The sequence below is a fragment of the Triticum dicoccoides genome, chromosome 6A (genome assembly GCF_002162155.2).
Source record: "Triticum dicoccoides isolate Atlit2015 ecotype Zavitan chromosome 6A, WEW_v2.0, whole genome shotgun sequence".
In the NCBI taxonomy this organism is placed as follows: domain Eukaryota; kingdom Viridiplantae; phylum Streptophyta; class Magnoliopsida; order Poales; family Poaceae; genus Triticum; species Triticum dicoccoides.
In genome coordinates this window covers 510,248,508-510,259,984 of record NC_041390.1, presented here as the reverse complement: position 1 = coordinate 510,259,984, position 11,477 = coordinate 510,248,508, and the positions used below count along the sequence as shown (strand labels likewise).

At 44.3% G+C, this 11,477-nt stretch overlaps 1 protein-coding gene across 1 annotated transcript; it reads left to right on the top strand.

Moving 5' to 3' along the window:
• Positions 1-2,503: 2,503 nt before the first annotated feature.
• On the top strand, positions 2,504-7,165 carry LOC119317562 (syntaxin-22-like). The gene is made up of 7 exons (XM_037592042.1): positions 2,504-2,966; positions 3,162-3,255; positions 3,378-3,514; positions 5,330-5,404; positions 6,375-6,532; positions 6,606-6,706; positions 6,787-7,165. The coding sequence occupies exons 1-7, from the start codon at positions 2,797-2,799 to the stop codon at positions 6,850-6,852; spliced, it is 801 nt and encodes a 266-aa protein (XP_037447939.1). The 5' UTR covers positions 2,504-2,796; the 3' UTR covers positions 6,853-7,165.
• The last annotated feature ends 4,312 nt before the right edge of the window (positions 7,166-11,477 follow it).

Here is an 11,477-nt window from a genome sequence, read left to right as displayed (position 1 = left end):
GGAGTGGGCGACGGCTAGGGTTTCGGTCGGGTGGGGGGTTAAGGGAGTGTGTGTGTGGGGGGGCGGCTGGGCCGTGGGGTGGGCCGGCCCGTTCGGGCGGCTGAGGCCAGCTGGGCCACTTGGCCCAGTGAGAGGGGGGGGGGTTGCTTTGCCTTTTTTTATCTATTTGCATTTCTGCTTTTAAACCTTTTAAATTATTTAGACATTTTATAAAAATGTGTTTGCTGCAACATAATTACCTTTGTAATATTTGGCAACCACCGAACATTTTTGTTTCAAATTTTGGAAACTATTATTGCGGACATTAATTTTAATTTTAAATTTGAATTTGACGCGGTTTGAACTAACGGACGTTTAGTAATAGTAATCGGGATGACATGGCATGATTAGCATGGGATTACTGTAGCAAGATTATTCGGGGGTTACAGTATTGATGAGAATCCCGTAAATGGAGGACACGATCTCTGCTTTGACAAGACGTGCCAAGGAAACCGCCTCGCAAAACACGCTGAGGTGGAAAAGTGAAAACGATTCGAATAAAGGCTTGGTCGTAGTGTGATGTCACGCTGCGGAATACGTCAGCAGATTAGATTTGTGTTAATATTATTCTCTCTGTGGCAATACGTGGACACTTATTTTGCAGGGCCGGACACTACTCTTAGTGTTTACAAACTTTTATGAAGAATTTGGAGGAGGAACCCGCCTTGCAATGCCGAAGACAATCTACGCGCCGGACTCGTCGTCATTGAAGCCTGGTTCAGGGGCTACTGAGGGAGTCCTGTATTAGGGGGTGTTTGGGTAGCCGGACTATACCTTCAGCCGGACTCCAGGACTATGAAGATACAAGATTAAAGACTTCGTCCCGTGTCCGGATGGGACTTTCCTTGGCGTGGAAGGCAAGCTTGGCGATGCGGATATTCAAGATCTCCTACCATTGTAACCGACTTTGTGTAACCCTAACCCTCTCCTGTGTCTATATAAACCGGAGGGTTTTAGTCCGTAGGACAACTTCATCATACAACAATCATACCATAGGCTAGCTTTTAGGGTTTAGCCTCCTTGATCTCGTGGTAGATCTACTCTTGTACTACCCATATCATCAATATTAATCAAGCAGGACGTAGGGTTTTACCTCCATCAAGAGGGCCCGAACCTGGGTAAAACATCGTGTTCCTTGCCTCCTGTTACCATCCGGTCTAGACGCACAGTTCGGGATCCCCTACCCGAGATTCGCCGGTTTTGACACCGACAGGGAGCAATAGTGTGGGGTGAGTATTCTCATATGTGCTTGTTGACTTTATCTCTAAGTAGATTTTACTTTATCCTCTTGTTTCTATCTCTAGTTATGGGTATGAAATGTAAAATACCAAAAAAATAGTTGTACTTGCTAACCTAATGGTTGAGGAACCACCTATAATCTTTACTGTCGAAGCTTTCTACTTGGATCATCCTCGCTTCGTTTGTGCCATGTTGAAAACCCAACTAACTTAGTTGAGGAAAAATCATTAGATGAGCATGCTTATCTTGCGTGTTACCGCTTGTCTCAAAAAAGAAAACACTGATCAAATACATCGTTTGGAATTTATGCTCTTACATGATTTTACTTGTTGTTCTGAGGACCCTAAACACTTTTCCTACCAATGTATTGTAAGTTTAATAGTAATGAAATCTCGACTTCTTATGTTAATGGTATTTATAACTATTATGATGTCAAACAAATTGAAGATTTTTTTGCCTTTAAGGGTGCCTATGAAATTGAGTCTTTGCTTTGCTTAAAAAGTGTGGTGGTACCCTTTACAAATCTGAAAATTTTCCATACTTAAATATTATTCTCAAAACTATACTTCTAATGTTTATATTAAAGAATTTATTGAGAGATGCATGATGTTCTGGAAGAGATTAATATTTTGCAAACTCCTATGGAAAAAGAAATTGCTGAAACTACGAGCTCATTAAATGAAAAGATGAGGGGGAGAGTGAAGAATAAAAGGAGAAAAAGTGGATTGATCACCCGTGCGCATATTCTAAGAAGAATAAATCTTTATCCCATACATTATTTAATTTTCCTTTATGCTTACCCAAGGATGAATGCTTTGATCCCTTGAATTCGTTTGAAATATCTTTTTTAATGAACTTGACGTTTGCTATGTTTATGTCATGACGATATGAATGATGCTTATGAAGATAAATTTGCTACAAAATCTAATGGGCTGGTTTCATCATAAAGAACCTGCCATTTCAGATTGGCTAGTCGTGATAGAGATTTTTTCTATAGCCCTCCGTTGCCAAACAATATTAAAGAGGTACTCCCTCTATAAATCAATATAAGATCTTTTAGACCTTAGACGGTGACGATAATTCGTTATCGTGTTTCGGCGCTCCGGCCGACCTGCTCGTCCTCGGGGCCCCGGCTGGACCCATGCCGGTGCGGTGCGACCGCGACCGGGGGGTGCGGTGCGGTCGATGCCAAGCGCTCCTCCCAAATTCCGGGCGTGGATCGAGCCCGCGACGCCTGTTCCAGTTCGTGGCACCTCGTGCTGCCCCATCACCCCCACTCCCATCAATCAATTTGATCGCAACAACAGCCAATCCATCCCATGGAATAATAAAGAAACTGGCGCACCTCACTGCGTGGCCGGTGGCGACCGACGGCGACCCCTGCTGCCCTTACCGTACCCCGCTACGCTCCGGCGAGTCCGGCCGACCGCCCCCGCCACCTTTCGCCGCACGGCGTGACCGAGTGGACGGGCCCGACGGCGGGCATCGGCCGGCGCGCGAGGGCGGGAGGGATCGGCGATGAGCTTCGCGGATCTGGAGTCCGGGGCGCTGCAGGCGCCCCGGAGGGGGAGGGGCGCCGACGCCACGCGCGCGCTCGTCTTCCAGATCACCACCGCGGTGTCCTCCTACCGCCGCCTCCTCAACTCGCTCGGCACGCCCAAGGACACGCCCGCCCTCCGTGATCAGCTGTCTGTCCTCGACCCCCTCTCCTCTCGCTCGCGTAATTTCATCGTGCGCTAGTTATTTGGAACAATTTTGCCCATTTCAAGTTAGGAGCACATAGTTTGTGCTCTAACTGGTACTAGGATCGAGGGGGCTAATGCCTTCACGGCATGCTGGTGTCACTTTCTGAATTACTGTGCGCCGCAACGATTTCCTCGCAGGCAGAAGACTAGTCATAAAGTCCTGCAATTGGCGAAGGATGCGAAGGAGAAGCTGACGAGTGCTGCTGAAGCAGACAAGAGCACTGGAACTAGTGTCAGTAATATTTCACCACCTTTCTACGATTATATTCCCTTCTTTTAGATCAAGATTCAGTACTTCTGCCTGGATGAGGCCCTTTAAACAAATAAGCTAATGAATTTGGGTGTCACCTGCAGGCAGACAAGCGGGTAGCTGACATGAAGCTTGCCAAAGATTTTGCTGCGACGATGGAGGAATTCAGGAAACTTCAGAATCTTGCAATTCAGAGGGAGATGGCATATAAGCCGGTTGTTCCCCAGGGTGCTCAGCCAAGGTAATAATACTTGTCCACTCTAATATCAATTCATCCAGAAGTTTTATCTCATGTGTTTCATTACACATGAATAGCTACATTTATATGTTAAAAGGAGTTGCACAGTTCAGGGCCGTACCTGAGAGCCCGGTGAAAAGTTTTATTTTCATATCATACCACTAATAATTGTTCTAAGAGCTACAACTGTCAAATATAAAATTTTGGAATCATTACCTACAAATTTATATTTTCTTTATTTTTACTCTTATAAAGATCTGAGTTGGTGGCAGTGTACTGTATTCACGTCTTAAATTAATTCGAATTACCACAGCTGTTATCCATTCTATGGAGGACTATTGGTTGATTCAACTGATGTATGTTTTGAGATAATTTTTTACATTTTACACATACTCAGCCACTCTGGGACTATGGTGGCACAAGTGTTTAAACAACTGATAATATATAACAAAAAGTAACTTCAATAGCAACACACGAGCATTAAGCGAGTAGCATAAATGCGTCACCATTTTATCATTAAGGGCATACCCAGTGCTGAAAGCTCCCACACAAGGTGGGGTCTGGGGAAGGGAATTTCTAGACAGCCTTACCCTTTAATTCTGCAAGGAGTCTGGTTCGAACCCAGGGCTTCCAGGCCACAAGTGGAGAAACTCTACCACTGTGCCAGGCCTGCCCCTCCATCATTATATCATTCCTCTTCAGTTATACTCTTAAACTTCATTTTCAAGTGCTATAATAGCCAATCCACTAAGTATATCTTGTGTCGTTGTAGAACATAAGTATGTACTCAAAATTTTAAGTTTAGATATGTTTTGGAGAAATTATAGCACTTGAAAAGACCCAAAGTGGTCGGTCCCTTGCCTGGATCCTGCGCAAGCGGGATCTGCGTGCACCGGGCTGCCCTTTTAAATTATGAAGAAAATATTAGTCAAAAGGTGTACTACTATGAAGAAAATTGAAGTTGTAGTTAATTTCACATGGATGCTGCTTGCTACACATGTGATTGAAAGAGGAAGAGCATGGTGCGCTGCAATTAGAAGAGAAATGTGCAGCTGAGATTGGACGAGATGAAAATGGAGAGGCTTGCATGCGGTGTTCAGATACACAGTAGTAAAACTCATGTATTTATTGCATAATCCTTCAATTCATGACTAATCTCATAATTATTTTTAATAAGTATAGAACGTATAAACAAATTGGGGGCCCTAGATATTTGGGGGCTCTGTGCAGGGGCACATCTCGCACAGGCTCCCTTTACTGATCTGGCACAGTGGACATATTAGTGGGGTGCATCTAATTCTAACCAGTCGCTAGTAGTATTGTCCTACTTTGTCCCGTTATTGGAGAAATGGGGAAGGCTAAATTTGGAATAATTGGATCATTTGGATGATGTTTTGTATGTGAATCATTCTGACCATACCATACCGCTCTAGAAAACTATAACTTGATTGTGGCAATTTTCATGGCAAATCATTCCCGATACTGACAACCCCTAGCAGGGATACTGTCTGGCTTGTATTGACATTTTTTCTCTCTGACTGATGGATTTTGTTTGGCATGCATAATCAAGCATTTATTATTGTTCATTCTTGATTTCGGGATTTAAGTAGAGCAACTCTTCTCCCTTTTGGTATATGCAGAAAATGCTCGTTTAACTAATAGTATAAGATAGTATTTTCCTGTTCTCTGTAATTACCCCACTTTTTACTTGCAAATTTGACGATGGCTTCTGCTGGTGATGCTGTTTTGTTGGAAACATAAGCTCTTTATTGTGCAGATTTGACTAGTTTAATATCCCTTACTGTTGTTGTGATACAGCTATACTATGAATGATGGAAGATCTGATTTTGATAAAATGCCTGAACAGCGCGCATTGCTTGCAGAACCAAACAGGTCAGTGTTCTCGTTGTCCTTTTTTTGTTATTGCTTCAAGTTCGTGGCAGGGTATTTGCTGTCAGTGGCCTAGCTTTATTTGCTTACCACTATCTGTTCACTTCTCACATGAAAAACATTCAACTATTGTAGTTGCATCCTTTTTATACTTGATCATGGCTGTGATAGAATAGGCACTATGAACTTCTGAAAGATTGTGTAAAAGACTGCTGATACCCTGCAGTATTTAGTTTGTCTTGTAGACAGTACATTGCTTCATGAGTTTTACCGTCTCTTGATCCGATTATATGTTTTAACAGGTCTCATGCCTAAATTGTAGACCCCCCCCCCCTCCCTAGAGGTAGAATATGCTGCTCATGCACTATTTTGACCGGGTCCAAATTGTGTTGTGCAGTGTGGTAACTAATCGTGAGTTTGTACAAGTTGATTGCCATATGAATTGAAGCTTTGCTGCATTGACAATTGAGTTACCTACTCCAAAGGGTCAAAGCAATCCCTTTTGTTTATTTATTTATTTACAAAATCTCCCCAAGTAGGATTCAAACCTACACCAGTAAATTAACATCAGCGGATCGCTCTACCACTGAACTACCAAGGGACAATGAGGTATTCGAGTCCTAGAGTTCAGCCTCCTCTGTCAACCCATGAACAATATGTGTCCAAAGCTTCTTTCTTAACTCAGAATTTCTTCAGTCCTAAATTGTTGGGCTTTGCTCGATTCCTCATTACATAGGGAAGCTCATAGGGGCTCTATGTCACATAACCTTTTTAGACTGGCAAGTCCTGTTTGTTGAAACACATGGTGTTAAAATATGGCATGCAAGATTCTTAATTAAAATCCTAATATGTGTTTTTTGAGCCAAAAGATCAATATTGTATGCAAGAATCAGCAGAATCCATTTCTCTCTACCCGCAAAAAAAGGAATCCATTCCTCTCACATTTTTTCGGATGTGCCATGCTACTCTGCAGGTTAGAGGTGTTGCAATTGGATAATGAAATTGTTTTCAATGAGGCTATCATCGAGGAAAGGGACCAGGCGATTCAAGACATCCAACAGCAGATTGGTGAAGTACATGAAGCATTTAAGGATCTTGCTACGCTCGTGCATGCGCAAGGAGGCGTAATAGGCACGTTTTACATTACATTCTGCGCACTCCTGTTCCTTGACTTACTAGCTAACGCCGACATCTTTGGTAACAGAGGAAGTCGACAGCAACATTGAAAACTCTGCAGCCGCGACCAGTGAAGCGAAGAAAGAACTCGGCAAAGCGTCCAAGACTCAGAAGTCAAATTCATCCTTGGTACGTTAGACTCGTACAAATTACTGCATTGTCACTGTTCTAGCTATTTTCTTTACCCTACCCATTCATTTCATGTGCAGCTTTGCCTGCTTATGGTGATCTTTGGGGTGGTTTTGCTTATCGTGATAATAGTTTTGGCATCTTGAGACACGAATGCTTAGAAGCCTATTGGTGCACCCTGAGGAGCCATATTACGTGCAAGATTAATCCTCGCTGTGCGCCGAAGACTGTCGCTAACTGAAGTGTACATTTTCTTTTTCTCCCCTCTTTTCTCCTTGTGGTTTGTGAGTGCGTATTCTTATGTGGCGTGAGTCCTTTTTTTCCCACGGCTTGCCCTGAGTGAACAGTAATTCTCTTTTTCTCCTACAAAGGTTTGTTTGCTGCTTTGCTTGAGTCAGAAACTTGACATTCTGTAAGCATTTCTACTGAATAAAGCGAACAGAGATTATTCATTCTCAACCTTGCTATTTTTGTCTTGAAACACTTGATTGGAACGTGTTCGTCCTAAGCAACAAACAAGCGACAAGTCCTGGTGTCTGAAAAGGAAAGCCCACAAGTCTTTAGACCAGCTGCCGCAAGAGCAAACTAGAGGCCTCCTAATCGTGTCAGCTTTGTCGGTTGCAATTATAGAAAGCCATGTCATCGACAGTCCATCTCTTAGCTAGATTATTATCCGTAGTTGATTTTTGCTTATAAAACACAACCAAAGGAATACATAATTTTTTTGAGGAGTCAAAATCTTCCTAATCAATTCTTGGGGTGAGACCACATGTCCAAAGATTATGGCATTATAGAAGGACTTAACAGAATAACAGCCAGAAGGCTCCAATAGCCAGACTGGGCAATCTCTATAAGAAGGAAGAGTCACAGTTTCTAACAAGCGAAGCAATTTTTGCTAATCTCAGAAAAGCTTCACATCTACACATCTCCTGAAAAGAACTTCAGGTTGGTCCATCCCAGACCTGGGATACTGAACAATCCTGTTGATTACATATATATAAACAAATTGTAATTGCTATCTGAGCTCAGGCTCATCTACACCTGATGAACAGTGATAAAAAAGAAAATTCAAAAGAATCCGATTTTCTTTTTTTGGCATCCAAGATGCTCGGATGCGGGCAAATTTTCATGGTGTTTGGATATCTGAGGAGCTCTAGCAAAACAAAAAAAAAAGTTTCTAAACAGTGCATTTTTTTCAAAGTTTCTTTGAGTGGCAAGTTTTGTTTTTTCGTCACGACCTCCTCAAATGTCCAAACACCACGAACATTTGCACGCGCATTGCACACCCGAATATCTTGGACGTTGAAAATTTTCAGAATTATTTTTTCTTTTTTGCTACTCTTCATGGGCAAGAGTAGCTCAGACTGAATCGCCCTGTCTGTTTTCAAGGAACAATCCCCTGACCAAATATCATCGCAGAAGCTAATATTAAGTCCATTTCGTACTCTCCATCTGTAAAAAGTTGTAGAAGCAGTTATGGTGCAAGTTATCCCTCCCGAAAACGGGAACCGATGCCAGTTTTAGACAAAATCAAATTAGGTCTAGAAGTTACATAATTGAAACCTAGACTCTTTTTGCCAATTTTTATCACTACCAGAGAAATACCTCCTACTTCTTTTGGCATCCAAGATGCTCGGGTGCAGGCAAATTTTCATGGTGTTTGGACATCCGAGGAGCTCTAGCAAAACAAAAAAAAAATAGTTTCTAAACGGTGCTTTTTTTTTTCAAAGTTTCTTTAAGTGACAAGTTTTGTTTTTTCATCATGACCTCAAAATGTCCAAACACAATGAACATTCGCACACGCATTGCACACCCGAATATCTTGGATGTTGAAAATTTGCAGATTATTTTTCTTTTTGCTACTCTTCATGGGCAAGAGCAGCTCCACTGAATCGCCCTATCTGTTTCCAAGGAACAAATCCTCTAACCAAATATCACCCCAGAAGCTAATATTAACTCCATTTCCTAGTCTCTATCTGTTAAAAGTTGTAGAAGCAGTTATGGTGCAAGTTATCCCTTTCCGAAAACGGGAACCAATGCCAGTTTTAGACAAAATCAAATTAGGTCTAGAAGTTACATATTTAAAACCTAGACTTGTTTTTGCCAATTTTTATCACCACCGGAGAAATACCTCCTACTCCATGAAGTCAGCAGAGCAATGTTGAAATCCCTAAACAAAATTGCCAGTTTTAGACGAAAGCAAATTAGGTCTAGAAATTCCATATTTGAAATGAAGAACGTTTTCCCAATTTTTACCACCAGAGAAATACCTCTTACTCCATGAAGCCCACAGACACATATTGAGAGATGGTTACTCATCCACCGAGAAATGTTCTTAATGATCCTATCAATGATAGGTTGGATAGCTTCTCTTCTTAACTTATTATAGTGCAAAAGCATTTACTTTTAAAAAATAGTCAAAAGCACCTCTAAGTATACCAATCTTGCACCAAAACACTTGAGCAAAATAATGGTGCTTTGTTTTTGACATGGTGCTCTGTTGCTCACATATGTTTTATTTTTTCCTAAGTTGTATTGTTTCCATACTTGATTAATAACAGCATCTACAACCGGACCTCTCAAACCCACCTCATACGCCCGGGCGGGCCGTCTGGCCACTTGCCCTGTCACGATTTTTTGACCCAGACGGGCGTCTCGAATGCCCGGGCTGACCGACACCCCTCATATTTAACCCAAATATGAGACGGATATGAGGGCGCCCGAACACGCCCGCCGACCCCGCTGCAGGTCGTAGTGGTCCCACCTGCAGCGACCGAAGCTTCTCCATCTCTCATTGGTGCAACCAAATTTTAGTCCCACATCGCCGGCCGAGGCGGATGCCGCCCAACTTAAATAGCTACACCAGCGGATGGCGGCAAGCTTGGTTGTTGTTGTGTAGGTCTATCAATTCTGGCATGTGTGATCGAGATATATTTGACACTAGATTGTATTTCATTGACTGATGATTGTTCATCGAGTGTCAAGTTTGTCTCGATCATATATGTTGATACCTCTACTACAATGACACTAGATTTTTATTTTGTTTTGATGCATGGACATGATTCAAAAAAAGACAAGCCGGCACCAATGTTCCCTATGCGAAAGGTATAGACCATGACTATAATAAATCTTCTATGTGATAAACATAGAAGATTCATAGTAAGAGTCCATATCCTTAACAAAGGATGCAATGTTGTCAGAAGCTTATCCCTTTTGGGCGACCCGGATATTTAAGTTGGTCAACTAGCTCTCAGTCGGCAAGGTGGGACCAATATGGATGTGAAAATATTAAGTATGAGCAATTTTCGGTGCCGAGCCGGCCCAAGGCGAACAAAATGATCGACGTGGATGGCCCTGCATCTAATAGATGTTTTGAGATTAGGATACATGGTTGTAGATTGTAAAATTTAAGACACGCCCGGTCAGTGTCTGCAGGCGTGTCCGGACACGTCCACGGGCATTTGAGAGTCTAAATTTACAACCTCCGACTGTGGATGCTCTAAGTCAGCTCGTTGAGAAAAGGACTAGTACCCGATTACACCGAACTTAAAAAAAGGACAGAAACCCCGCCGGGAGCTCACCACCGAAGAACAAGGCAGCCGTTGGTTTCATCTGAACCGTGCCGGGGATTCAAGCAAGCCAAAGGAGCGGCGTTGCTTCGCCGTCGTCTCGTCCCCGTTTGACCTCCCCGGGGCAGTCGTCCCCATCGGCGAAAAACTCGTCCCATTTCTAGGTCTCTCGACCGGCACCGGCGTGCTAGACACAAGGTGGTCGGCCGCGAATTCGAGGACCGTACAGTGATCGGCGGGTCGTTAATCTGCATTCTTCCTGATCGCTCGCTCGCTCGCTCGTGTCCTCGAAACCGCCATGCGCTATGCCGATGAACGGGCCGAAATGGGATGAGACCCACTTCCGATCGGTTGCTATATGCTTGATCTTCATGATGATGCAACCTAGAGCGTACGTGCGTGAGGGTCGGCGTCTGCCCGTGCCGTGCCAGAAAAGGAGAGGCAAAAAAATAACCTTGGGAACGCCACAGGCCTACCCGCACCATGCACCCAAACATCGGAGGTGATGTGTGCGCTGACGCGTCGCTCTCCATTCTGCTGGACAGCAGCAGCAGCAGCAGCAGCAGCTTGGACCGCACAGCGGCTCGAGCGTGCGCGCTGCACGGCCTACTACACTCATGCGGCGTTGCTTGCCTTGCCCTCTCGTCTAAGGCACTTGGCACGTGACCGATCGACCGTGCGTCATCGATGATACTCAGCATTGCGCGCTAGCTGGTCGTTCACTCGTTAGTTCCTCGCGCGATCCTATCCTGTTCGGATGTGTTCGTTTGGGGGTAAAGCGGACGAATAGCGCGGCCCAACGCGCGGCCCCAAATGGATAAATGTCCGGATTCCGTTCGTTTTTGACCCATTCCTGCTACAAACTTGCGTCGGGTTTGTGGTGAAACAGACATCGCGCGGACGGGCTCGCCGCACGCCCTTGCCCCCCCGTGGCCCGCCTGTCGGAAACACTACCAGTCCTCTCGCTTCCAACGCCTCCACCCCCTCTCCCCGTCCAACCCCATCGCCGGCACCGTCATTATTCTCTGGCCGCCTCCTCACTTCGCACTCCCTGGCCGTCTCGACATGGCCGTCACCACGTCAGCGCTTTCGCCGTAGTTTTGGCCGTCGACTGGAGGAGATTTGTCCGTCACCGTCGTAGCCGGTGGCAGAGGGGATACAACCGCCGGCGACGTACCACGGCTGTTTCCGACGAGTGCTCC

Excerpts from the sequence above, each read along its gene's own strand:
- LOC119317562 (XM_037592042.1), top strand. The coding sequence starts at position 2,797 with ATGAGCTTCGCGGATCTGGAGTCCGGGGCGCTGCAGGCGCCCCGGAGG. Across the intron at positions 3,515-5,329 it reads CCCCAGGGTGCTCAGCCAAG|CTATACTATGAATGATGGAA; the intron begins GTAATAATACTT and ends GTTGTGATACAG. Across the intron at positions 6,707-6,786 it reads AGAAGTCAAATTCATCCTTG|CTTTGCCTGCTTATGGTGAT; the intron begins GTACGTTAGACT and ends TTTCATGTGCAG.